This window comes from Amphiprion ocellaris, chromosome 6, assembly GCF_022539595.1.
Source record: "Amphiprion ocellaris isolate individual 3 ecotype Okinawa chromosome 6, ASM2253959v1, whole genome shotgun sequence".
Lineage (NCBI taxonomy): Eukaryota > Metazoa > Chordata > Actinopteri > Pomacentridae > Amphiprion > Amphiprion ocellaris.
In genome coordinates, this window is record NC_072771.1 from 14586958 (window position 1) to 14613258 (window position 26301).

At 39.1% G+C, this 26301-nt stretch overlaps 1 protein-coding gene across 2 annotated transcripts; it reads left to right on the plus strand.

Annotated features, from left to right (window-relative positions):
* Positions 1–2387: 2387 nt before the first annotated feature.
* On the plus strand, positions 2388–24812 carry tango2 (transport and golgi organization 2 homolog (Drosophila)). Of its 2 annotated transcripts, none has more exons than XM_023271551.3 (9): positions 2388–2543; positions 3387–3509; positions 9444–9532; positions 11641–11760; positions 12013–12130; positions 20771–20838; positions 21027–21180; positions 23478–23582; positions 23998–24812. In XM_023271551.3, exons 2-9 carry the CDS (start codon positions 3454–3456, stop codon positions 24116–24118), a joined length of 831 nt encoding a protein of 276 aa, XP_023127319.2. In that variant the 5' UTR covers positions 2388–2543; positions 3387–3453; the 3' UTR covers positions 24119–24812. The 2 variants fall into 2 exon arrangements, with proteins under 2 accessions (XP_023127319.2, XP_023127320.2); XM_023271552.3 differs by having other exon boundaries at positions 21030–21180.
* The last annotated feature ends 1489 nt before the right edge of the window (positions 24813–26301 follow it).

The following is a 26301-nucleotide window of genomic DNA, read 5'->3' on the forward strand; positions in this document are numbered from 1 at the left end:
ATCCACTACAGAGCTGGATGCTGTCTGTCACTGCGTCTGTCTCCGCCCCATCACCACTCGCACTGTATTGGAGGAAATCTCTGATTGATAATTCGATTTTTCCGAAGAGGTGCTACTCCAGCAATTTACCCTTGTTACTAGTTTGAATTTTTCTCATTTGTCAGTGCTAAAGAGGATTGTTTTAAAAGGATTATTCAGTTAAACCGACCGTTCAGTTTCACAAAACACAGAATGAGTTAGTCAATCATGTTTTTTTTTAAATGTGTATTTTTTCATTGTATTTAAGTTTGTTTTATTTTTCTCCGTTAGTTTTGTCATTTACTTGTCTAAATTGGCCTCATCTATTGTCATATTTACTGGTAGTGTGGTGTTGTGAAGTCAGCACAAATACTAAGAAGAACGCTAGTGAATATTTTTCAAAGTAAAAGTTTTCAAGACGTCTGCATGACAGCAAGCTTACACTTACATCCATTCATTGTCTATACACTGCTTAATGCTCATTAAGGTCAATTAAGGTCATAGAGTTAACAGTATTTTACAGGGCTACACAGAGAGACAAACAAACATTCTCACATTCAAACCTACAAACAACTTAGACTCATCAACTAACCACAGCATGTTTTTGGATTGTGGGAGGATGCTGAAGAACCCAGAGAAAACCCACACATGAACACGAAGAACATGCAAACTCCATGCAGAAAAATCCCAGGTCCAGGCCAGGATGTCAACTGGGGATCTTTTAGCTGCAAGGCAACAGTGCTAACCACTGTGCAGCCCAAACCTACGCTTACAAAATGTAAAAAATGCAAAATACGACATATAAAAATAAAAATCTAAACAAAGTTTGCTCGCTGATGATCCATGAAGTTTTTGGATTTCTTGGGTTTGTATGTATATTGTAAAGCTTTGGTTCCAAAATCATTCAGGGTAATCTTCATAATCAGCAATACTGCAGGGTCTTAGCCCTAATGTTTAAATTATTCAGTGTAATCTTCCTTATTAATACTACTGTAAGGTATTAGCCTTAATATTTGTTATAAATTAGAGTGGACTAGATTCAACTTCATTGTAACTGTGTAGAGTATCAGTAGTAAAACAACAAAATGCAGTTTAGCATTTAAGTGCAAAAGAGGCAGCAAAAATGCTATGCAATTTGAGTGCCCAGATAGCTCAAATGGTTAAGCAGGTGACCCATAAACAGGGCATAGGTTCCCAGACGCAGTGGCCTTGGTTTGATTCTAGCTCATGACCTTTTGCTACATGTCTTCCCCCCATTCTTCTCCCCTACTTTCCTGTTTTCCTCTCGAATTAACCTATCAGAAATGGCCTAAATGGCTTTTTTTTTTTAAAAAAAACGTGCCATGCAATACAAAACACAGCATAAGCAGTATTAAAAGTATAAACAGTGCATAGGCAAGGTGTATGGATATGTATATAGTATATGCAGTGTGTGTAAATAAATAACAGTGACTTGACTTGACTTTAGTTGAAGTGTAGACCTTAACAGCAGAAATAAGCAAAAAGCAACTAACTAGGTGATTCGAAGTTATCTTACAGGCCCTAAATGAAGATGCTGTAATCAGACAGCGCTAAATCATGTGCTTCAGCCTTGGAACTGAATGTAAGTGCAGATTTCTACCACAAGTGTAAAACTTGTCACACATAATGACCCAGTATTACAGAAAAATGTGTGTGATCCAGTTGTCTTTCGAGCTTCCTGTGGGTATGTTTGGTATATGATACTTAATTTTTAATTTTTTGGGTAAATTCAAACCACAAATAACTTTGTAGGGTCATCTCTGCAGTATTTACATTTGTTAAGGTTAATTGTTAATGCCAATCATATTTATTAGAAAACTCTTTGGTGCACAGCTGCTGCTTTAAAAGTGCTGTATAAAAATTTATTTCACTGGAAGTGTCAACTTCTGCAGCTTATATCAGCAACTAACAATTGAATGATTGATAGTAAGGTGCTGTAATGTTACTCCACTGCTTCAGCCCCACTGCTGAACACGTTAGTGTAGATTTTTGTCACAAGTCACACAAAGTGATTCTTGCGCCAAATAAAGTTGTGTACTCCAGTTTTCTTCAAGTCCAGTCAAGCGAAGTCAGTATTTTTTAAAATAATTTAATCGAAATAAATTTATAATAGCAATGCTTTTATTTTGAAAACACATCTACCAGAAGTTTAGTGTTTGGTGATTGGTGGAGCTTACTCGTAAAGCAACCAATCACCGCGAACTCCTGAGCCTGTAGGAAGTGCACTTGTTTTAATTATTTGAAATGCCAAGACGGGCGGGGTTAAGGGCGGCTCATTGAGAGTGACCCGTCCCGTTGACTGCGGAGGCTTATGAAATGTGTGAAAACGCAAATCGAGCTCCCCCTTTGTCAGCGCTTCCTTTCAGTTGTCAACAAAGACTGTGAAGGGGCAGTGAGCTGAGCTAGCCGACACTACACAGCAGTAAATAGTGTAGAAGACAGCCGGTAAACAATTTGCTGAACACATATTTGCAGTCTGTTGTGTCGCCCTCAGCTCTGTTTAGGTAAGTAGCTAAAATTAGCTGGGTTTGTCTCTCTGTCATTGTTACGTTGTTGACTGTAACTATGCTAACGTTAGCTGGATGTTGTTTGGGTAAGTTATGTTGGAACTAGATGTACAACTGTTATCTAACCCCAATTTACTCTGCAAAGCAATTCTTGTTTGTTACCACCCGCTGAGGACTGTGGACATGTCATAGGCTGGTTCAATTTAAAGAAATATTCTACAATTAAAATATTAATAGTGCCGCTTGTTTGTATTAATCAAATGTTAGCCTTTATACTTAATGTTAGCTGTCAGGTAATTAAAGTCTACAACCTTGATAGTATCAGATGAATATAGCAGATTTCCCTACACATCATTACATTTCATTGTGTTTCGAGTTACAAGACTGAATTACTTAATTGTGACCTTTGCAGTCATTATAGTTGTCAGAGTGACGAAAATAATAAACTTCCGTGATAGATAACGTCATACTGAATAGATTATGTTCACAGATGTACACACAGCACGTATTCTGATTAGCCCATTTGTTTTTCCTACAGTCAAGTACAGAACTAATGACTTTGTGGGGAAAGATGCATATTTTAGTACATCTTAAACATTGAAGTCCTTCTTCCATGTATATGTACTTTCTGCTCACAGACACCAAGGACAGTTTTAACTCAATATTGTATTTAATAATGCTAATATTGTGCAATTTGAAGACACAGCTTGGTCGTTTGCTTCACACATGATGTCTTCATGTCTGTAATCACTAGATTCCCTTGCTACTGTAGCATACTACACTTCCAACACTAAACACAGATGCTTATTGTTTCTTTCTCTTTTTTTTTCTCTTTGTCAGGTATGACTAAGATTTGAAATCCGATGTGAACTGAGTGACACCCTTGTCATCACTCCCCAGTACATCCATGTGTATAATTTTCTTCAAGTTTGACCCCCGGCCTGCATCCAAAAATGCCTACAGGTACACTAGTTAACATTTTATGTGAACACTGACTCTATCTGTGCTACATGCAGAGACAGCCAATGCAATACAAAAAAAGACTTGCAACATAGATCACACTCCAGAAAGCTTATGAAATGCATTATTTGCAGAAAATGTGCATTAGTCATCCTTACAGTTATGGTGCAGGATTTCAGCAACAGCTGAGTTAAACAAACATACTCAAAAACTCATAAGAAGTTTTTGAACAAACAAAAGAGCTGCATCTAAACATATGACAATCAATATGCCAAAACTTGGTGCTACAAAATTCTAGCCAAAAATGTTACAATCTTTAAATAAATGTGTGAGGACTGAAGTTAGAGAGGACAGTCACCCACCCAACTGCATACTTGCAGTAGAGAGTTAGTATCTTGCTTAAGGGCAAGAGCAAGACGTGACTTTTCAAACTGTGTCACTCTGCCAACCTCAGTAATCAAGCAGCAAGTGGGAAAACAATGTGTTTATGATACTCTAAAATCCTGTTGTACCCAGTGTTTGGTCCATCCTTCTAAACACATGTTGTATAGTTATCTTTCTTTAAAACTCCTCTGCATGTGCTACATGGGCTGTATTTTTTTGGGAAATGGTATATAATATTTATTTACTATTCATACTGCTTTGAAAATTTGTATTGGTTTTGAATATTTTACACAGCATGCACCTCTTAAACCCAAAACAAGTGTTTGAACATGAAACAAGAGAACATATTCTCTATTTTTCTTCGAATGAAAATAAATGTGAATTCCTGACATCACTGCTGCAAAGTTCTCCAATTTTATCTTCCACACTTGCCTAGTGTGCCACTTGGAAAGTTAGACACATCTTTCGCTCAGACTTACCATTTTTTTTATTACAGCACTGGTCCTTTGTGTACCCTCCATATGCCCTACACATCAGTAAATGCTAACTCCTTTCAGTGGGCAGCGCAGACCTGTGCACTACGAGCAGTCAGTGTGAGTTACGGTGTGATGTGGAGCCCCAGCTTATTACAATCCCCCAGAGCACAACAGCAAGCTCTTTGCCTTGCTGTAGTCTATCTCTGTCCTTCCCTTTGGGAGTCTGACCCCGCCTAAGGAGATCACAGCAGAGGTGTGTTATGATTACTGACTTAGACCTGAACCTGGGGAAAGGTGAAGCGTACTGTGTCCTAATGTGGTTACATTCAGGCTATTTATAGACTGCTAGTTGCAGTAGTAGTCTTCCTTGTGTGACAGTGATATCTAAATCAAAGCAAATGTGCAGCAGAATAAATTAGGTTGAAGGCAAGATTAAAGTTATATTAAGTGCAGTTATTTAGCCCTCACAGCGCAAAATGACAAGAACGTAACTGCGGGAGTTAAATGGGTTCATGTTCAGCACAAATGACTCACTGATTACCCACCTGCTGAGATTGCTCTGTTTCAAAACTCAATTTCTAGCCTGTGCTGTTTTCTTTTTTTTGTTCAACTTTTTCAGCTGCTTAGAACAAAGACAGTGCCACAACCAGCCAAGCACCAATGTCAGATGACTTTGACCTGTTTATATTTATAGCACTTCCTTTAGTCAATGTCATCTAAATATCACCAGCTCAGTTTCCAGAGGCTGCTGTATTTACTGCATCCAGAAAGATGGAAGAGATGTAAAAAGGGTGCACTGGCAGTTTACATAGAGCTTTTGTAATGGTGGGGATAAAACTGTGTGTACCCTCATGAGCACAATGTCACTCATGGCAATCTGCAATTAAATTCTAACATGTAAGCAAGCTGACACTGTGGCCTCATACTGGCACAAGAGGATAGCTCATGAAAGGATCGATCCTCTTGGGTGGACGGAGCTATGATCTGTCAGAACATAGATACTGGAGCTCTTGGGGTGTCTTGTGGTCTCTGGCACTGGGATGTTGCCAGTGGATCCTTTGGGTTCTGTGGTTTGCTGGGTGGCACATCTGTAGATCAGACATGTTCTCTTGCATGCCTCAGATGCTGTTCAGATTGAGATGTGGGGAGTTTGGAGGCTGGGTCGTTGCCTTGAGCTCTTTATCATGTTCCTCAAACTGTTCCCTAGTAATATTTGCAGTCTGCCAGGGCACATGATTCTGCTGAAAGAGGCCTCTACTATCTGGGAATACTGTCACCATGAAGAGGTGTGCTTTAGTAACATGCAAAACAACCATATTTTACTTATTTTGTCAGATACTGACATTGCAATGTAAGTTTCAATTTTTTAAATTATGGCATGATTTTTTCTGAAGTTTGTACTAATTTCTTATGTATGTAACATGGTTTGTAGGGCAAGGGATCTCAGTATCACCACAATGCATCCATTTTATAGTCTTGTGTGACACATTCTACCTTCATCAAAAAATTGTAGCTACAGCAAATTGTATTCTAATTTTCACTTTTTGCAGTTTCAATAATATTTTGATCAGTTACTGTGCCTTAATGCGGTCTTTAACAATGTTTAGGTGTGTGGTACGTGTCCACATAAAAGCCAGGACCCAAGGTCTCCCAGCAGAACATTGCATTGTAATGAGATAATCAATGGTATTCATTTCACCTGTCAGTGGTTTTAAAGTGGTGGCTGATTGGTATATATGTTGACAGCCTGCCAAAGAGTCTGTCGGTTCACTGCTTTGTTCCAGACTGAAATATCTCAACAACCATTAAATAGGTTTTCATCAAATTTTATTGGGACATTAATTATCCCCGGAGAATAAATCCTGCTGACCTTGGTGGCATTTTCTCCAAAAGCATTTTGAAGTTTTAAACTTGGGCAGATTTTTCTGAATTTGCACATATTTGCAACATGTCTTAATGATCGGTGGAAGGATTACGTAATGGTTGAGTTACATTGAACCAATTTTAATCCAGGAAGAGATCATTTTCATTTAAATTTGTATCTTCACTGAGATGAATTTTTAAGTGTTAAATAAAACAACCAAAGAGGAACTTCAAAGTTTCACTTTTTAATATAAATTATGTTAAAATCTATTAATACTTGTTCTGGATGAGAAGTATCGAGACATTTTGCTCTGGAGACAATACATATCTTCAGAAAAATTCCGTGTCCATAGTTATATTCCAGAACAATTTGTCTCTGTGCAAGTTGTTCTCACAGTGCAAGATGAAATGTCAAGGGCTCACCACAATCATAAGGAATGATCCTATGGGAATCACAAATATCCTTGAATATGTAAGTCCACCAGCGAGTGTGTTTGTTGAGTAAAGAAGCAGCAGAGTTGAATGCTGATGAGCTCTGATACCTCTCTGCTTCTTACAATCCCTCCTACATGATGCAGCTGGCTGATTGTTGCTCTGATCTGAGCTGCTCGCATGGGATTTTCCCCTCAGGATCCGATAGCAGATGCTGTCTCCTGTGTAGCATCATTAGTGCTAGCTTTGTTTTCAGGAACAGCAGTGGCTCACACAGTGCCATGGGAGCAGGCTGTCAGTAGGCCTTGATACTCCAAGGCCGGCCCCTGTTAGGCCAGTTCGGTTTATTTGCTTGCTCTTAACAGGATCCATACTCCCATTCTGAAAGATTAATGGGAGGACCATTACCAGGTTCAGAAGGAACACAGAAGCCGTTGTAAAGGTCAATAAATGTCATTGGCCATTTTTTCTCTTTCTCTGGCATGTGTGGTTTGTCCATCGGTTGTGTAAATGCAGCCCTGCAGTCTTTATACCCACAACTCTATGGACTTTAACTCAAACTCTGTAAAGCTACAATTAGTTTTAGTGACAATGGTGCATAAACCATAAACAATATAATGCTCTGCCAAAATGTTAATTTCTAGTTACAAAATGTGCATGCCACAACAAAGAGGTTACCTTTTCCTCAGAGCAAGGGTGTAATTGTTTCATGTGTTTTGTAACCTCTACATAGGACACATGAGCTGGATGAAGTTGTGTGCCTGTGTGTTGTTTTGTGAATGTTGGATAATAGACGCTGAGTGAGGATATATAGCCACTAAGTGATGTTCCGTTTACTTGTTACACAATTGACAGCCATGGCCTGCTAGTAAAGTCATGTAGAAACTAATGGATGTTGCTGCATTAGATACAGGTCACAACGCAGTCTGTCTCTGTTAATGGCCATGAACATAATGGCATCATTACTTTGTGACTTAGTTTGAATAATAATAATAATACAGGCCAGAGTGTGGTGCAGTGCTTAACTGACAAGCAGTCCGTGTCAGACTTAAGTGTCACATTCAAGGAGATTTATTGAATATCAGAACACACTTTAGCTCAGGCTGTTTGCTCTTGTTTGCAACAGTAAATGTTTGTGTTGTCGCCTTGCTGTGGCAATAGAAACTAATTCAGATTGAGGTAAAACACTAGCAGAGGTTATTTACATGTGGCAGACTCAGCCAGTGTTGCAAAATGAGATGTAGATGAGATGATTTACCTATACAGTGTTATTTCAAATTGATTTAACCCCTTAATATTCAGACTTTTAGCTTTAATAAGTAGCTCTTTGACAGCAGTGGCCTTTTCCAACACATCACAGTGAAGCTATTTGATATTTAGGGAATGACATTCATTTCTGAGGTTCTATGTTTTTATGGTTGTCATTATATACAATGTAGATCATCTTGTGCACATTTCTCCAAAATTCAGCCTGTTTTGATTAGTTTGATTAGCACAACATTAAAGCCACCTGCCTAATATTGTGTCAGTACTCCTCATCCTGCAAAAACACCTCTGATGGTGTCCTGGGGGTCTTTGGCAAAAAAGGACATTGACACTGGATTCTTTGGGTCCTGTGGGTTGTGCAGTGTGGCCTCCATGGATCAGGCTTGTTCTGGCACATTCTGTTAATGCTTAATCAGCTCTGAGGAGTTTGAAGGGTGGGCTAACACCTTGAGCTTTGTTTTTTAATGATGTGGCGGCGTGCATTGTCCTGCTGGAGGAGGTCGCAGCTGTTAGGGAGTCCCATATGCAGTGTTAGGTGGGTGATTTGTATTAAAGTAACATCACTGTGAATGCCAGGATACATAGCATTGTAAGAACTTCACATTGTCATGATGTGATCAGTGTTATTCAATTCGCTCCTCAGTCATTTTAATGTGGTCATTGATCAGTACAATGACTGATGCATCTGCAGTCAGTGGAATTAAGGGTTTTTTAAATATTAATTTTAATTACATTGCACATCCTGCTTTTCAGTTGTTTCTGAAATGAATGAAAACAGTGCATACAAACTGAAGCAAAAGGCATTTTTCAATCTATCCTCTCTATTATGAAAACTGCTTTTAGTAAGTCAAAGTATATGCAAAGCATGTAAGAGCAGAAAATAAAAAGTAATTGGGCCAAGCTGCTGTATTGCACTGATACAGCAAGTGCATTAGTGTCTTTTAACTTAGATCAGAAGCTCTTTTTCATCTTCCTGCCTCTCTGTTAAGACTGGTTGTTTGCAGCTTCTGTATTAGCTTGTCCTTTTTTTTTCCTGTCGTGTTCCCTTTGATCCTTTCTTCTTTGGTCATCATCAAAGGACCACCTCCTTCTTGCAGCCTTGACCTTTTGTATCTTCTGCATCAATTTATAAAATAAGATGCTCCACTTGAAGGCTTCTGGGCTCACATTAGGTATTTATTAAGCTTGAAAACCAGAAAATTGCTCAGTGACAAACGGTCTACCAGCTCATTCGCATAATGATCACCTGTCTAAATGGTTAGCAATATAAAGACTTGCTGTGCACACTGTTGGAGACATTGTACACATAGTGGATATGTAATTTTTCACTAGAGAAATATCTGACATTGGATGATTGATCACTCTGCATTTACAAATTACAGTCAAGTGCTTCTCTGACAACAAGGAGCACTGAGGCTTATATTCTTAGATTCATGTCAAAAGTGACCAAACAAGACTCACCGAATCTTCAAAAATAGCAAAATGACTTCATTACGCACTCTTTCCGTCTCCTTAGGCTAATTTTGGCTGCAAACAGAGATGAGTTATACAACAGGCCATCCAAAGCTGCAGACTTCTGGGGGACCAACAGTGACATCCTCAGCGGTAAGTGGTCACATTTGAGACTATCAGCATTTCACTACTCTGCAATTACACATAAACGGGAGAATAAATGAATGAATAACCTCCTGCTTTGGAAGGTTAGACATAGTAATTAAGCAAGTGAGTTTAAGATGCATTGCTTTAATGCATTTGACTATTTTTAAACCAGTTTAGTCCCATTAAGATTGGAAATGTGTGTGTTGTACAAGTGAATGTGTTCGACTTTAAAAAAACAACAATCTTAGATTGATGAGTATGTGAAAACACGGCAGATGTGGGCTTTTTAGCAGTGTTTGTCTACAGTGACATTTGAGGCTAAATATCTCTCAATAATCAAGGAAAAATCTGTCTCCTTCACCTCCGAATCCAATTCTCCTCTGCTCCATCACTGAACATCCCCACCCGCACTAAACTATATTTAATTGACTGATGTCCAATACACATTATGGCCAAGCACAGGAAATCAATCATCCTTTTTTTTCCACTAAAGGAGGAAACGCAGAGATAGCCTCGTTGTTCATCGGCCTCCTCTCCCCTCTGTAATAGAGGGGTCAGGACTCCACTAGTGGGCCCTTAATTGATGGCTGTTTTTATGCGGTGTGACAGGAATAAATGGCTCTGCCTTATCTGTGGAGCTGGGGAGGAGAAGGGGGCCTGGCGTGGGGGTGGAGTGCAGCAGCAGGGCCCTGAAGGAGACATAGCATGACGAGAAGGGAAGTAAGCTATATCTCCCAGTGGGAACAGGCTAGCTTGCCTTCCAGCTCCCAGAGGAATAGGACGGTCTGGCTCTCTTGGTCACTGTCAGTGTAAGTGGTCCTGTCTTTATTGATTACCAGGAAGTGCAGCAGACTTCCAGGGCCCTACATTTTCTGTGTCAGGTGAAAAAGAGGAGTGTGGAACGAAAACAACTAATTTATTGAGGGATTGAATTTATTCAATTACTGCCAACATTGCAAATGTACCTTCATTTGCAGTTCAATTAGATGACGTGCTAAGGGATATATTCATTTTATATTGGCTCTAAATTGTGGTTTGAAGCGACAGTGACATTTATATCATCTTTTATTTTAGTACAAAGGTATATGTTAATACAGGGAAATTAAAGTTCAGTGTGTTTTCTTACAACCTTTTATGCTTGATTCTATTTTTGCTTCAAAGGTTGTGAATTGAGATTTAACTTTTTAAGGACCATCTATGCTATTATATAAAAAATGCTGTTAGTGGAGAAAGAGACTACCTGTTATGATTAAACTCAATGTTAATCAACAATATCCAAAAAAGAAATATGAAATTTGATACTAATAAGTGAGAATGCAAAAAAAAAAAATCCTTGGGAGAGGAGCCCAGAAAGTATAAATTCATTCTTAAGTGTGATTTCCTAAATTTTGAATTTAATGCTTTCCTTTAAACACATTTCACAATTTTGCAAGTTTTCATTTTTGCATTTTAAGCTGAGCTGCTGTGTTTTAACTAAAGATGCCAGCAATTAATTATAATAGGTCAAGTAGAAGTCTACCGATTGAACACTGTCTTGATTTCCATATACAGTAATGTATCAAACTATATTTAGATTTCTAAGAAACATTATGAAAGTCATTAGTTTCTCAAATTTTCTTCCCTCTTGTTTATTTTCATATCAAAGTTACATGTTTAATTTTTTTCATGAAACTAATGCCTGTCTTACTTAAAATGGTTCAGATCCTACTCTATACCATTGCTTCTTCTAGGATGTGTAAGATGTGTACAGAAATCCCCACCCACAAGCTGACAGGATTGGTTCTTAAGTTTGTTACATATAAAACCCTGGACGTCTGAATCTGTGTTTTTGAGGCTAGCATCACTACACTGCAGTTTCAACGTGAAAATTCTCAGCCATGGAATTCATTGCTTGTTTTACATATGGTAAAATAAGCAATAGCATATATATATTAAAAAAAAACACCGCATGAACATGCTGACAGTTTAAAAACCTTGGTTTTCACTGGATAGGGCCTTTCATAAAGACAGACCTCTGGACTTTGGTTACATCTTCATTTAATTTTTATGAGGTCTAAAGCACATTAGAACTCTGTTTAACAAACATTACATTATATTGCTTTTGTATTTACCAGGCCTAGACCTGGAATATGGAAAGGAAGGTGGGTCATGGCTGGGAATCAGCAGGAGAGGCAAGCTGGCAGCTATCACCAACTACATGGAAGGACGACCTAACCCTGATGCACAAGGACGAGGTAAGCCAGGCATGAAAAAGACACATTCACTGAGAAAATGCCTACATCATAGATCTTCAGTTCCCTACAATCTCCTATCGAATGATTATATTTCAGATTTATTAGATAATCTAACTGTTCCCAATACAAAGCTAGCTTTTTTATTGTTTATATGTGCACGCTGTATTTGTATGTAGTTATTATTACAACTTGTCTGGGTGTATTCAGCTCAAAATGTAAGAACAGTTTCTTTTTACTTTTGTTAATCTGCAGGATTTTTAGTGTCTAACTACCTTATGGATAAGGATATCGACAGCTACTCCTACCTGAAGAAGGTGTCGACAGAAGGCCATCTGTACAACGGCTTCAATCTCATCACAGCAGAGTTCAAGTGAGTAAACGGTGTGATGATATGCATCTGAGTGGATCTTCTCTCCACTGATAAGACTCCAACTTATATATATGCTGTGAAAGTATTTACACAGAGATTTGATTGTAAAAATACACTTGTTTACCAGCTACCAGCTTTATTTTCAACATGGTAGATTTCACAAGATTTAGTTTATTCCACAGTCCAAAAAAAAAACATAATATGGCCACCTAAGACTGTTGAATGTTCTTTTTACACTGTGGCTTCCTGTGGTCTATACTCCAGAGACAGTGGCAGATTCCTGCTCATGTAAAGTTTTTTTTTTTTCAGAAACTCACAGAGAATGTGACGTAGCTCTGTTCCTGTGAATTTTGGCCTTACCTTGGAATGAAACCACAAAAGCAGTGTCTTCATCTCTGGAGTGATAAGCAGACAGAGCTGAAAAGGAATCTCAGATGCTGAGCTGTGAACGAGCCAGCATTAAAATTCTAAAGGAACACCTGTTCATATTTCAGGGTGTTAGACAAAGAAGATCTAGACAGCATTAAAAATAATGAAGAGTATTTCTTTTTTTTCCCCTCATCTGCTTCTCCAGCCGGACTTGACTGAATTTAGTGACCTGGTAACGGGAGAAAAATCAAAGTGGGATCAGTGCTTGCTGAGATATCTGTCAGGGTGGAGGCCCCTGTAGACAATTGGCATGGAAACGGGTCTTAGTTTCTGCCAGGGAGCGGTTGGAGGTTCAGCTGCAACACACACATCTACCAATACGTATCCCTGGTGGCGAAGAAAGAAAAAAAATAAGTGTTTCCACAGCAGAGTTTGATGTCGTGATCCGTGTATCATGGTAACGTCGCCTTAAGCAGGATCTCCCCCTCAAAGGGATTTCCTTAAGCTTGCACATTCTTATTTTCACATTTTTCAGCATCAAATTTCGGTTAGGGAGTTATATATAGTGGGTTTGTGCTTAATTACATTTAATATATAATATAATTTTGACGAACTATAGCCTAAGCATTTCTGTCTGCCTTCAGCATGATGCATAGAATGCTGATAAGATGACTTTGCCAGCCGAAGTGCCAGCAATCAACTGTCATCTGGCAGATTTTATCAGCTGTAGCTAGTTAATTTATTAAGCTGAGCCTTTAGTTTGCAGCTGACTTGTTGTATAATGAGAACCCAGGAGGGTCTTAAACGTGGATTTGATGGCTGTACACATCATATAGTACTAAAGGAGTAAAGCTGAAGCTGCTCTAATCCAAACTTAGAAGGTCTTAGGAGAAACAGCATAGTCCTTTTACTGCAGCATAGTAATTATTTTCCTAGTATTAAGAAATGTAAAATCAGACTGTTATTTCACTCTAACGTAGCCCTGTTTGGCTCTTGGGTGTATATACTTGAACAAGCAAGACAGAGGTTATGCTTTGCTCTTTGCATATTTCATTTTTAATGTTACAAGAGAAAAGCCTTTTACCCAATGACCAACCAGTGTTTGGTGATCATGAGGCTGTCTCAGATAGTTCTGAAAAGCTGCAGGGAAAACTGCTGTCTGCTAACATTATCCTACACACTGATATAGCATCAGGACCCTAATCCTAGAAAACACTTTACTGTGAAATGGCCTTTGGCTTTGAACTTACCCCTTTGTTACTTTAGTACTGTTGGTAGTAATCTTACATTTTTAGTATTACGCGTTAGATTTTTAAGAGGCTAAAATTAGCACTACTCTTTAAATGCCTGGCATAAGCTGATACTAGTCCCCTGAGCATTAAACTTTATCATGTGGCGAGTGAAGCAGACTCTAATGAACTGAGTGGAATCATGTTGCATTCCAAAGAACACATGCAAGCTTTTAAAGTCCCTCTCTGGCTGTGATTTAACTCCCAAAAACTCATCTGTCTGTCGAAGTTACATAGTTAGACATTTTTTCCAAGAGAATAATTCCCTCTTGTCTTAAATCGCTTAGATGTAACTCTACACTGTTGCTTCTTTTAGAATGTGCAGATTTGTGAAGTCCATGCCTCCCTCACCCAGCCGCTGCTCACTGCACTTTGAGCACACCAGCTCACCTACCAAACTCTTAAACCGCTGTAAAGCTACTCTGTGCTACACAATAGCAAGTTGTAATATTGGAATAAACCGAAAGTTGATTCTAAAGAGGAATAATGATGCAGAAAGAACTACCATGCAAGTCTGAATCCATGCTTTTGACACTGCATTTTCAAGATGCAGATGCTCAGCCATGGTGTTGACTATTTATTTGACTCATTATGGGGCATCTAGCAAGTAAAACATACCATGTGGACACAATAACAAGATTTTCTCTGGACAGGGTCTTTAAAGGTTCCTGGTATATCTGCATGATATATCAACCAGTTGTAGCTTCAGTCCAGAAGTGTTAGAGCTATTTCCAGCTTTAACAACCCTTCAATTTCTCTTTTCACATATGACTGAACACAAAACAGCAGCTAGATGGCTTAACAGTTGTTTCTTGGTAGGCTGAAGCCATCAGGATATGCAAATGTCCTTGTTAAGACCAGGAGCTGTTGTTGCGCCTGCGCTTGGTGGCTTTCCTTGATAATGAAAGAATGATGTCCCACCTCAAACTACTAAGGCTCCAGCAAATAACAGACGCAGCATGCTTATGCTGTGATAATGCCTTATGGTTTCCATTTTGACTGGGCTGTCATTTGGAGCCGAAACCAGTCAACAGAGCTTCACGGCGTAAAAATATGGCATATGTTTTCCCCTCAGATATCCATCTGATGGGAGACACATTCGCTGCAGATAGAGATGACACGCAGCGACAAAAAGCAAGCCTTGATCTTTTTAATAAACACCATCATTACCAGCCTATTTGTTTTCCACTGTAGTGTGTCCAGCAGCCCTGAGGAAATAAGGCGTCTGGTTTCTTTCCGAATCAATAACTACATCTAGTGGATAGAGAGTAGCTCTATATTACAATTAGAGGATTTCTTATTCATCTGTAACCAGAGACGTGATTTATGATGTGTGGGCAGTGGGGGACAGGACGTGTCTGCCATTCTTAAGCATTTGCTGTCTTTACACAGTTCTTGTCAGTATCTGAAACCTCTCATTGAGATGATTTTCAGAGAAAGATTGTAAATTTAATATTAAAAAGTGTTTAATTTGTCCAAAATTTATGCATTGCTCCTATTTAATTACAACGCTTCACAAGCACCACGCTGATTAATAATCTTTAACCATGTTGGGTTGAGTTGTACATGTGAATGATTAGGTCAGTGGCAGCCATGCAGTTCCCAGAATATTCTACTGAGCCTTGCTGTTGTGGAGCTAAAACCATATATATTTAAATTTTGATGTTCTCTGCTTGATGCTCTCCAGGCTCCACATCCAACATTTCATCTGCCTTTTCTATAGCTTTGGTTTTTGATCCCACTTTAAGTCACTGCTACTTTAAAGTCAATGCCCAGAGATTATCCATTTTAATGAATATCTCTTCTGATGTTTGCCTGCAAAGAAATGCCTCCCTGAATGTACTTTCACTCAAACAGAGTGTGGCAGTTTTATAAAAAGACAACTTTAGATTGTGGTTCAGTCTTATTGCCTCAAACCATGTGTTGTAATTCTTGGCAGAAATTTGTTCGAGCTGAAAAAGAAACACAGCAGTGAAGCAGATACACACATTCCAGACTACTGGGGGTGGATGAACTCTCAATATTCTAAGGAGGCTCTTGTATGAGTATTTGTTTTTTTTCCAAGTACCTTGAACATTACCTATGGAGAAATTACATTCTCTTGGAGTTTGTCCTGTCTAGAATTAGCAGTGGATCCCAGTAAGTAGCAGTGAGTGAACTCAGATGTCTTAAAATTGCAACAAACATTTAAAACTTTTCAACAAAAGTTGATTTTGGCTTTTCGATTGTTAGAATAGGAACATAGTTTTTATCAGACAGGAGAAATGAATCCCACTCCATTTTCATGTATGTACTGTATATCCTACATTGAAACCTGTCACATAATCCACATTTTTAGTCTGTAGGCCTTATTCAGTTATTGACTCAGCCACTAAAAGCTCAACTCTGTCCATCAAAATTACATGTTTAAAAGTTTATTTCCTCAAAGATAACCCCTTCCTTTCTTAAAATTGCTCAAATACACCTGTTACTTCTTCTAGAATGTGCAGATCTATAAGGTTCCTGCTTTTATCTACACCGCCTATGTTACTCCTTGCTGCAGTCTGGCTCATCTACAACTCTGCTAACATTTCAAAACTCCGTATTACTACTACAACATAGAAAGTTTTCATATTGGAGTGATTCAGCTGTAATGTTAGAACTACCAAATGAATAAGAAGATATGTGAAGAATAATGATACAGAAAGTTTCAACCTTAATAAGATTGGTTCCTTAAATTTGCTGCTTATGAAACCCTGGAAGTGTGAATCCTTACAGTTCCCAGGTAAAAATGTTCAATCATGAACATATTTTGCTCATGATGTGTCTTCCAGCATATTAAAGCCAACATATGTACTCATTCACAAGGTAAGAACTTTGTTTGCCACATTCAGCAGTCTATTCCCTCTTGTTAACATGCTAACCCTTGCTAATGAGCACTTAACAGACAGTATAACTGAGGCTAATGAGACTGTCATTAGTTTAGCAAATGTTTGGTCATAAACCAGTGCACTGAGAAAAGTGAAATTATGACCTCATGCTGATATGAAATGTCACTGGTTCAGCAAAGTAATTACAATATATCCTGGGAGTATTATAATATCTGAACTAAATGTCATGGCAATCTATCCAGTAGTTCTGGAGCTTTTTTGCTTGGCGCCAGAACTGTCAACCTTATGGTTTTACTTGTGGAAATGTCATCAAACCACTGAAGTTATTAGAGGACATTTTTTTGGAATAGTACCAAATTTCATGATCAGTCTGAAGCAAAGTAGTGGACTGACTGACAGGCCAACATTGCCATCCAAAGGGCCGCATTGGTAGTGTGGCTAAAAGATTAAAAATGAATAAATCTAGCTTTTTCTCTCAATTATATTCCTTTTATGTCTCCATGTGTGGGTGCACTTGCACAGATGTGGGTGATAAAATATGAAAGTACATGTTGTTGTTACTCAGGAGCCCAACCGACATGCCCATCTACATTCTGCACTGATAATGTTGAAAGCTCATCCAACCATCTCCAGGCAACTACACCACAGCTGGCGATGGGGAAACTGCTCCACAGCCTCAGTATAGAGGACTCTTCATTAGAATGTCTCCCAGCCAGCATACTGATTACCTCGCTGACTGAGATCTGAAAAAGCCCGTTTTTGACTCTTCCCTCTTTATTCTCTTTCTGCCCAGTGGTCCCGACCTCCTGCTGTTCCCTCATCTCAGTCCAAATCAGCCCACAGCACACCTGATGGGACTACCAATATTCTAGCCAGTTGTTCAAATAGCAGAAATAGAGCTATCTCTACAAATCCTCTGCCTGCTACCACCACAGTCAATTTGATGCATATTACGGGCAAAGTGTGTACACAGACTCCAGGTCTTTCAGGTATTGTTGGGTTCAAGTCACAATACCAAGATCAGAATAGTATTTCCAACACTGTGTTTGCCCACTGCAGAACTGACAACAAATAAAAGCTTTGCAGATTCTTTCATTTCCCTTCAGCTTACAGTGCCATCTGGTTCTCATTGAATGGCTACTGTGTACATGCACTGCTTTGTTCATAGTAACCATAGGAACACAGAAAAAGTAGTTATGTGTTTAAAATGTTTAACTGGGTTTGGGTACCAGGAACAATATTAAGGTCTTGGATTTGTTGTTGTCAGAGAGATCGTGTAATGTCAGCCGACAGCTCTGAGGATTTTCTCACAACTGCTTGGACATGTATTTTCCTGCCTTTAGAAAACGTTTTGGCCCAGTGTGTGAGGTTTGCTCATGTCAGTGTGTGTCATCATTTTATTCCCTTGGTGGTTTGCAGTAGTGGTGAGGTTAAAAAGAAGTAAGAATATCCCAGAGTAAAGCATGGTATGATGAATTACGAGGCAAGCGATGGGATCAGATGATTTTAATTAGTCCATCCACCAACTATTTTACATGTTAAAATGAAAGTGAAAGAACATTGTGGTACCATCTCTTACATTTGTTTATGCAGTCGGTTTGACCTAATAGATAATGACTGCTCACTGTATTAAACTAAGGTGTTGAATAGGCAAGCAAAGTACACTAAAATCTCAGTTAGCATTAGGTGGTGCATAGGCATTTCTAGTACATAATGTATTCTACCAGATATACAGGTCATTTGGCTCTTTGCAATACATTTGCCAACTTCTAGGTTCAATTCTAGAAGAAGACTGCCTGGATTGGTTTTCTATTGACAAACAAGCTCAGATCACTGCTCTTTAGAAACTCCAGCAAGCAGAGCAACAGCTCAGAATGCACAACATGACAGACTTTCAGACAAATGGGCTACAGCACTAAAAGATCATGTCAGGCTCCACTGTTGTCAGCCATAAGCAGAAATCAGAGGCTGCAGTAGGCATAGCCTTGTCCAAACATGACATTTGATGACAGAAAAACATATCCTGGTCTGATAAATCGTCAGCTCTGGATTTGGCATAAAATGAATTAGAGTTTGGGGCTGATACTGATTATTAGTAATCAAGGTGACAAGTTACTGATATTTAGAACTAATGTATTTGCAAATAAAATGAAAGTTATGGTGTACAAGTGTAGAATAACAAACGCCACAAAAGACACAATACTCTGTTGAAACACCCTTGTTTAGTCAAGTTTTAAATATATTTTCTAGAAACTTTTCAACATTTATTGTTTGGTGTTGAATGGCTATTACAGTGTGGTAACTACAGATAAACAGAGGTGACAGATTCAAAATAGCGCATTTTGCTATTCATTTTTTGTGTGTTTGGAATCTGTTTAGAAGTACATGTAATGATAGCTGCTGGGCTGAATGTTGGTTGACCCTTGAACGAATCCTTGGCCCCTCCAGCTTTGTGTCAACAGTCCAGGCTGCTGCAGGTTTTGTAATAGTGTGGACAATGTTTTCTTGGCACACACTGGGCCCCTTGATACCAGTCAATCATGGTTTGAATGCCAAAGCCTGCCTGAGTATTGTTGCTGATCATGTAGATGCCTTTATTAGCACAGATTACCATCTTCTAATTACTACTTCCAGCAGGACACTGCACAATGTCCCAAAGTTGTCTACGAAGACAGGTTTCAGGACAGGGATTTTAGCGGCCCAGTCATCAGATCTAATAGAACACCTTTAATGTAAAACAGGAGATTCTCACCATGACGAATCTGCAGAGTTGATGCAATCAGGCCAACGTGGAGCAAAGTCCCAAGATTTACAACATTTTGTGGAATTCATGACACCAATCGAGGTTATTTAAGAGCAAACAAAGGCTCTACTCAGTACCGTGGTGTTTCTCATAAAGTTCTCAGTAAGTGTACAAGATGTAGATCTTAGGAACAGCTGCAAGTAACAGACATTTTCATGACTAATTACTTTCTCTATTGTTTTTCACACATGCATTTGTTCTGTAAAATGCCAAAAAATATTAATAACAAAGGCCCATCATAATTACCCCAGGGCAGTTTGAAGTCTTCACCCAAAGATATTCCCTTTTCAATTAAATAAAGCAGCTGGAGCCAACAAATGTTTGGTACTTTTGCTTGAAAGTGAACCAAACAGTTGATTTGATTTTCTCAATAGTTGGCAGTTAATTTTCTTTCGATCGACTAATTGTGTAATAGACTCCTTTTTTTTCAAGCTCTTAACATGACATGAAATCTTTGTTAATGGGTTCTGTGTCAGACGTTTTCTACTTGTGATGCTATATGGTTTCAACCAGAGGCAGACCTCCTTTGCCTGGTCTGTATTTTGGCTTTTAGAACTATCCAATAAATTTAGTTCCACTGCTACTAGCCCAGGAGCATATTCTTCTCCCTGCCTCGCAAGCTCTTGACTGGGAAACTTTCCAAGTTAGTTGTTGAAACAGTGTTGCACCACATTTCAGATTGACTGATGCCACTGGTATGGCTGTCATAAAGTTGACATCAAAAATTTCATTCCCCTACTGGTTCAAAGGATTTGGTCATAATTTATTATTCACTCTCCTGTACCAAAGCCGTGACAGATGCCCTTGATGTCGGATAGATTTTTTAGACTGAATAAATTCCCTCAAACTGAGGACTTTGCGAGGAGATCTAACACCATAACTAAATCGTTTCTGTGGTAGTCAAAGGTGTTTTTAGCACTAATTTGTGTATTGAAGCCTTAATTTTACCCCGTTGTTCCATTAGGAAAACATTTAAATTCTGCAATTATGGTATGATGTTTAGTATTTTCCCATTTGAATTGCTTCCACAAATGAAACAGGTTTCTTAATTCCTTTTTTCCAATACTGCAAAGAAAATCAAACATTAAAGAAAACTGTATGGGGCACTGTGGATATTCTCTTTCACCCTCAGCACTCATCTTCCATGTTTCCCTAAGGAGGCTACCTTTGAACATCATCTTGGCTGTATTTCATTTCAGTAGCACAGAAGTATTATGGCTCTTGACAGAGCACGCAGAATTTGACATAAACAAGTTTCATCATCACTCAATACAGTGCCTAATTTTCCATCTTATTGTGTCCCATCTAGAGCCAAACAAGACATTGTGTGTTACTATGGAAACAGAGGCAGCCCTGAACCCATCCGTCTAAATCCAGGTCTGTGTTTTTTAATATGGTTGCTGTAGAAACCATTCATTTCATTTACCTCTCCTCTCGCCCTTTGGCCCGTTAATGTTAGCCTGACATTTCCATGTTGATGTTGCTCTCTGATTGTCTTGCCTAAAAGGACACCAACAGAGTTTAAGCGTGTGTATATTTGTCTGTATCTTTTATTTGCCCCTCAGCAGGAATCTATGGCCTCAGTAATTCTCTGCTGGATACTCCATGGAGGAAACTTCTGCAAGGCAAGCGTCATTTCTCCAGCGTTGTCAGTGACCAGTCCCTGTCCAGTGATGGACTGGTGCAAGAGCTGCTCAACGTCCTTAATAATGAGGAACTGTGAGTGATGAGCAACACTTCAACATTCCTCAGCTGTAGATTCACACATCTTGCTAATAATATGCATCTAAATTGTGTTTTTGTTATTCCAAATCATTTGTTTTATTTTGATTTAGGGACTTTATGTTACAGAACAGGTACCGAGTATTTACATATACTGCCCCTCTAGCATGCAGTAACTGTTTTTTGGTCAAGCATAGTAACCTTCTAGAGCTCTCTCATCACCTTTAGGAAATCAGGCTGCCTGCAGAAACTTGCTTACACTGCTTGTTTAATGGCGAAACTGTGCTGTACAGACTGCACAACCTTTATATTGTGGTTAATGTTGATTATTATTGCTTCTAAATAACTAGTATAGATACTCGGTTTCAGATTTTTATATTAGGTTTGTGGTGTTTTTGCAGTGTGGAGCTGAGTTTAGCTTCAGCTGCTAAAGGCGTACTTAATTAATCAAGTAGCAACAACTGTATGACCTGTTTTTTCAGATATCACCTGTACCAGTGAGATGCAAGTTGAGAGACAGGTTTCAAACAGCCCTAATCTTTTCTAGTTGAGATATACACTGCTCAAAAAATTATAGGAACACTTTTTAATCTAAGTATTGCATCAAGACAGTTAAACTTCTGGGATACTGATCTGGTCAAGTAAGTGAAAAAGGTGGTTTTTAATCAGTTTCAGCTGCTTTGGTGTTAATAAAATTAGAAACAGGTGCACTAGAGGGGTAACAATGAGACACCCCTCAAAACAAGAATGGTTTTACACGTGAAGGCCACTGACATTTTTTTCCCTCCTTGTGTTTTCTGACTGTTTTTCAATAGTTTTGCATTTGGCTAGGGTCAGTGTCACTAGTGGTAGTATGAGGTGATGCCTGGACCCTACAGAGGTTGCATAGGCAGTCCAACTCCTCCAGGATGGCACATCAATACATGCCATTGCCAGAACTTTTGCTGTGTCTCCGAGCACAGTCTCAAGAGCATGGAGGAGGTTCCAGGAGACAGGCAGTTACTCTAATAGAGCTGGACAGAGCTGTAGATGGTCCTCAACCCATCAGCAGGACAGGTATCTGCTCCTTTATGCAAGGAGGAACAGGATAAGCACTGCCAGAGCCCTACAAAATGACTGCCAGCAGAACACTGGTGTGAATGTCTCTGTCTGACCAAACAATCAGAAACGGACTTCATGAGGAAGGTCTAAGGGCTCGATGTCCTCTAGTGGGCCCTGTGCTCACTGCCCGGCACTGTGGAGCTTGGTTGACATTTGCCATAGAACACAGGAACTGGTAGGTCCATCACTGCCACCCTGTGCTTTTCACAGATGAGAGCAGGTTCATCATGAGCACATGTGACAGACATGAAAGGGTCTGGACAAGCCGTGGAGAATGTTATGCTGCCTCTAACAGTTTAGCATGACTGGTTTGGTGGTGGGTCAGTGAAGGTCTAGGGAGGCATATCCATTGAGGGATGCACAGACCTCTACAGGCTGGACAACGGCACTCTGACTGCCATAAGTTATCGGGATGAAATCATTGGACCCATTGTCAGACCCTACGCTGGTGCAGTGGTCCTAGGTTCCTCCTGGTGCACGATAATGCCTGTCCTCATGTGGCAAGAGTATGCAGGCAGTTCCTGGAGGATAAAGGAATTGATACCATTGACTGGCCCCAATACTCACCTGACCTAAATCCAATAGAACACCTTTGGAACATGATGTTTTGGACAATCCAACACCACCAGGTTGCTCCTCAGACTGTCCAGGACCTCAGTGATGCCCTGGTCCAGATCTGGGAGGAGATACCTCAGGACACCATCCATCGTCTCATTAAGAGCATGCCCCGACATTGTCAGGCTGCATATAAGCATGTGGAGGCCATACAAACTACTGAGAACCATTCTGAGTTGCTGCCAAGGAATTTCAGAAAGATGGACCAGCCTGCCACATCATTTTATCACTTTGACTTTTGGGGTGTCTTGAATTCAGCCCTGTGCAGGTTGCTAATTTTCATTTCCATCAAGCGATGTGGCATGTTTTCATTCTTAACACATTATCCAGTCCATATCAATGTAGATATCCAGCTTGTTATGTTTTCCCATTAAAATATGATGTATTTTCAAAGTGTTCCTTTAATTTTTTGAGCAGTGTATATTAATGTGTATGTGAATAATATTCATCTCTTAAGAATGGGATTGGTGCAACCAGTGACTGCACCTAAATATATTGCATGGACAATATGACAGAGAATTGTTGTACTGGAAAGTGAGAAGCCTCGTAAAGAGGTCTGTTGTTGGTTTGATTAACAGGAACACACCGGATCCTATTCAGGAGACCCAGGGTGATGGCTACACCACACACATACTCCAGGCTCTGTCAGCCGTATGTGTTCGCTCCCCTCATTATGGCACAAGGTCAGTGTCTTCCACCCACACCAAATCCCTTTGCTCTCCCTCCACCTGTGGTGACTGACAGGGCTGAATTGGACTGCAGGATTTCAGAGAACAGAAAACTGCTGGTACACGACAATCCTCGGTGTAATCCATCCTTCACAGTGAGAAAATGAAAGGGGATTGTGTGCAGTGCGATGGCACAGTGGATTAGTTGATACAGAGATTGTTATGCAGCCAAAAGGTCACGGGGTCAGCCATTTCCAAAACCATCAATGCATCATTTAGCCAGACACCACTTGCTCATTCTTGATAAGGGCCAAAATACTTTGAATGTGATTTTTTTATAAAGAGTATAGTTGTGTTCTGTGTTACTCCTGCCATGTTAATTTTATTTTTACATATTAATTTTATAACTTTTGTGTCCCTGCCCATTCAGGACCAATACAATAATCCTGATCGATGCAGCAGGGAATGTGACCTTCACAGAGCGCACCATGCTCGACTGTGACCCAAGCAAATGGAGCACCAGTTCTTTCCAGTTCGAACTGCAGGAGTGAAGACATGATGGAGGAAACCCACTCTGTGCCTTTCTGCATCACTCACCCCCCTCTCTTCCTCCAGCTGCTCTTTGCCATAGCAGCAGCTATCTGAACATGAAGAATCATCTGCACTTTTTCATCTGCTAGTCACTAACTGCCTCATCAGCATCAGTAAAATGTATTTCTTATTCTTGATTTAAGTTAAAATACATCTTTTGAAAAGCTGAGCTAATTTAAAATATTGCCAAAGGACATTTATAATTTTGTAGAGAAAAACAGTTTACCTACATGCGACAAAACAGTAGGGTTGGATGACTTCAAAATGTCAAAACTATTGCTTTGCTTTACTATGATTGCTGGTAAGTACACAAATATTGTAATGCAATCTAATTTATTCTTGCTGGAGTCAAATTTGTACATTGAAATCAGTGAAATTCAGTGAATATACACATCACATCCCAGATTGCAGGGGGAAATAGCATCTTTGAGAATTCATAAAGTCATCAATATTTTTTATAGGAAGTATGTAATCTGATTTAAACTCGCAGTAATCGCCATATACAAAGGTTACTTATTACTTTTTAAGTTTCTGAGCACTATAATGGTGGTACTGGTTTTTAAGTAGTTATATTCCAACCCTGCACAATGTTTGTCTCAATGTTTTCTGCAACAAATATTGGAGTCTTGAATAAAAATAGTTTGAGGCACTGGATCGCTGACTTCTTCCATGATAGAATAATGCGTTTTTACAGCTACTTGACAATAAAAAATAATTAACCAAACCCTCCCATTTGAATTGTGATATTCTGATAACCTTTTTAAAGTAGCCGTATGTTCAGTCATTTGTCCGGTATTTTTTTTAGGCATTTAACTCCATATCCTAAAATAGGTCCCCTTGTGCTGGATTTATTTTAGTTCTGCTTCATGTTGACCATTTACCCACGTATGTTACTCATACAAGAGCTGAGACTGTAATTCAGCAGGACAAATACTGCAGTCCACTAACCTGAAGAAACCTGTTATGTGGTTTATCAATCTAGTTATGCAAAAGACAATTGAATATTTGCTGTCAACTTACAATAATTGTCTTTACACATTCGACTACAATGCACTTAACCAGCAGTGACCTGAGTTAAAATCAGCTCCTCAGGTGCATATAAAAGCAGAAGAGTCCCCATTTGATATGATTTGTGAATATTATTTTCACACATTTTTAAGTTATGTTTTTGGCCTTTATTATATAGGATAGTGGAGAGAGACAGGAAATGTAAATGGCATGCAGTAAATGGCCATAGGCTGGATTCAAACCCATGACCACTGCGTCTTTATGGGTCACCCACTCAGCCAGCTGAACTATCTGGCCATCAGGTTCCACACATTTTTGATCTAATTTCAGTTTTTACGAAGCCACGTGCAGGATGCATCACAAAGCCATGCTTGATCCTATCACACCAGTATTTTTCTTACTGTAAGTCAAGCATACACAAAAATACAACTTATCTCAATGTGTTTAAACTGCTGCTACAGTTTGTTTGGTTTTGTTTGTGTTTTGTTTTTTTTTGTTGTTTTTTTAACTTTATCTAACAAAAGGCTGTCCTAAGTGCCCTTGTATTTTGTTCTCATGCTGCTGTTTATTGTCACTGACCTACAACTATGAGTGAATAGTGACTCCAACTGGCCAGTTGGAATATTATATCCATCAGGCCATACCATATATTCAATGCATTTACATAAGTCTGATAAATCTCTACCTTCAGAGAAAACTACAGACGTCTTGTCAGCATGATTCAGTTATATCTCCCTGTTAGAAGAAAGAACCCTGGACATCACTGAAAATCATCCCGTACCTTATAATACACCAGACAAACAGACCAACCACCGTTCCTATTTTGGTTTATGGTAATAATACAGTATCTACAGTCAGATGAGTAAACATGGCATGTAAACAAAGGGAAAAAAAGGAAAGACAAGGGAGACACAACAGAAAAAGAATATTTTCATGTATTGGTCAATTATGACATTTTGGGATATTTTGCTTCGTTAACATGTCTTCTTTTGGAGTGATGAAAGGAAAGCATTCAAAATACACATTTAGGTGTTTCGTTTATTGTGCTTTCTCTATTGGCATTATTTACATCTGTATTTTTTTTTATACATACTCTGAGCCAGAAATGTCACCTTCAGTGGGCCTTCCATACTTT

What these genes read in the sequence shown, in the direction of transcription:
- tango2 (XM_023271551.3), top strand. Translation starts at nt 3,454, where the DNA reads ATGTGTATAATTTTCTTCAAGTTTGACCCCCGGCCTGCATCCAAAAAT. An exon ending in CAACAGTGACATCCTCAGCG is followed by an intron (nt 9,533 to 11,640) that starts GTAAGTGGTCAC and finishes TGTATTTACCAG; the next exon opens with GCCTAGACCTGGAATATGGA. An exon ending in CCCTGATGCACAAGGACGAG is followed by an intron (nt 11,761 to 12,012) that starts GTAAGCCAGGCA and finishes GTTAATCTGCAG; the next exon opens with GATTTTTAGTGTCTAACTAC.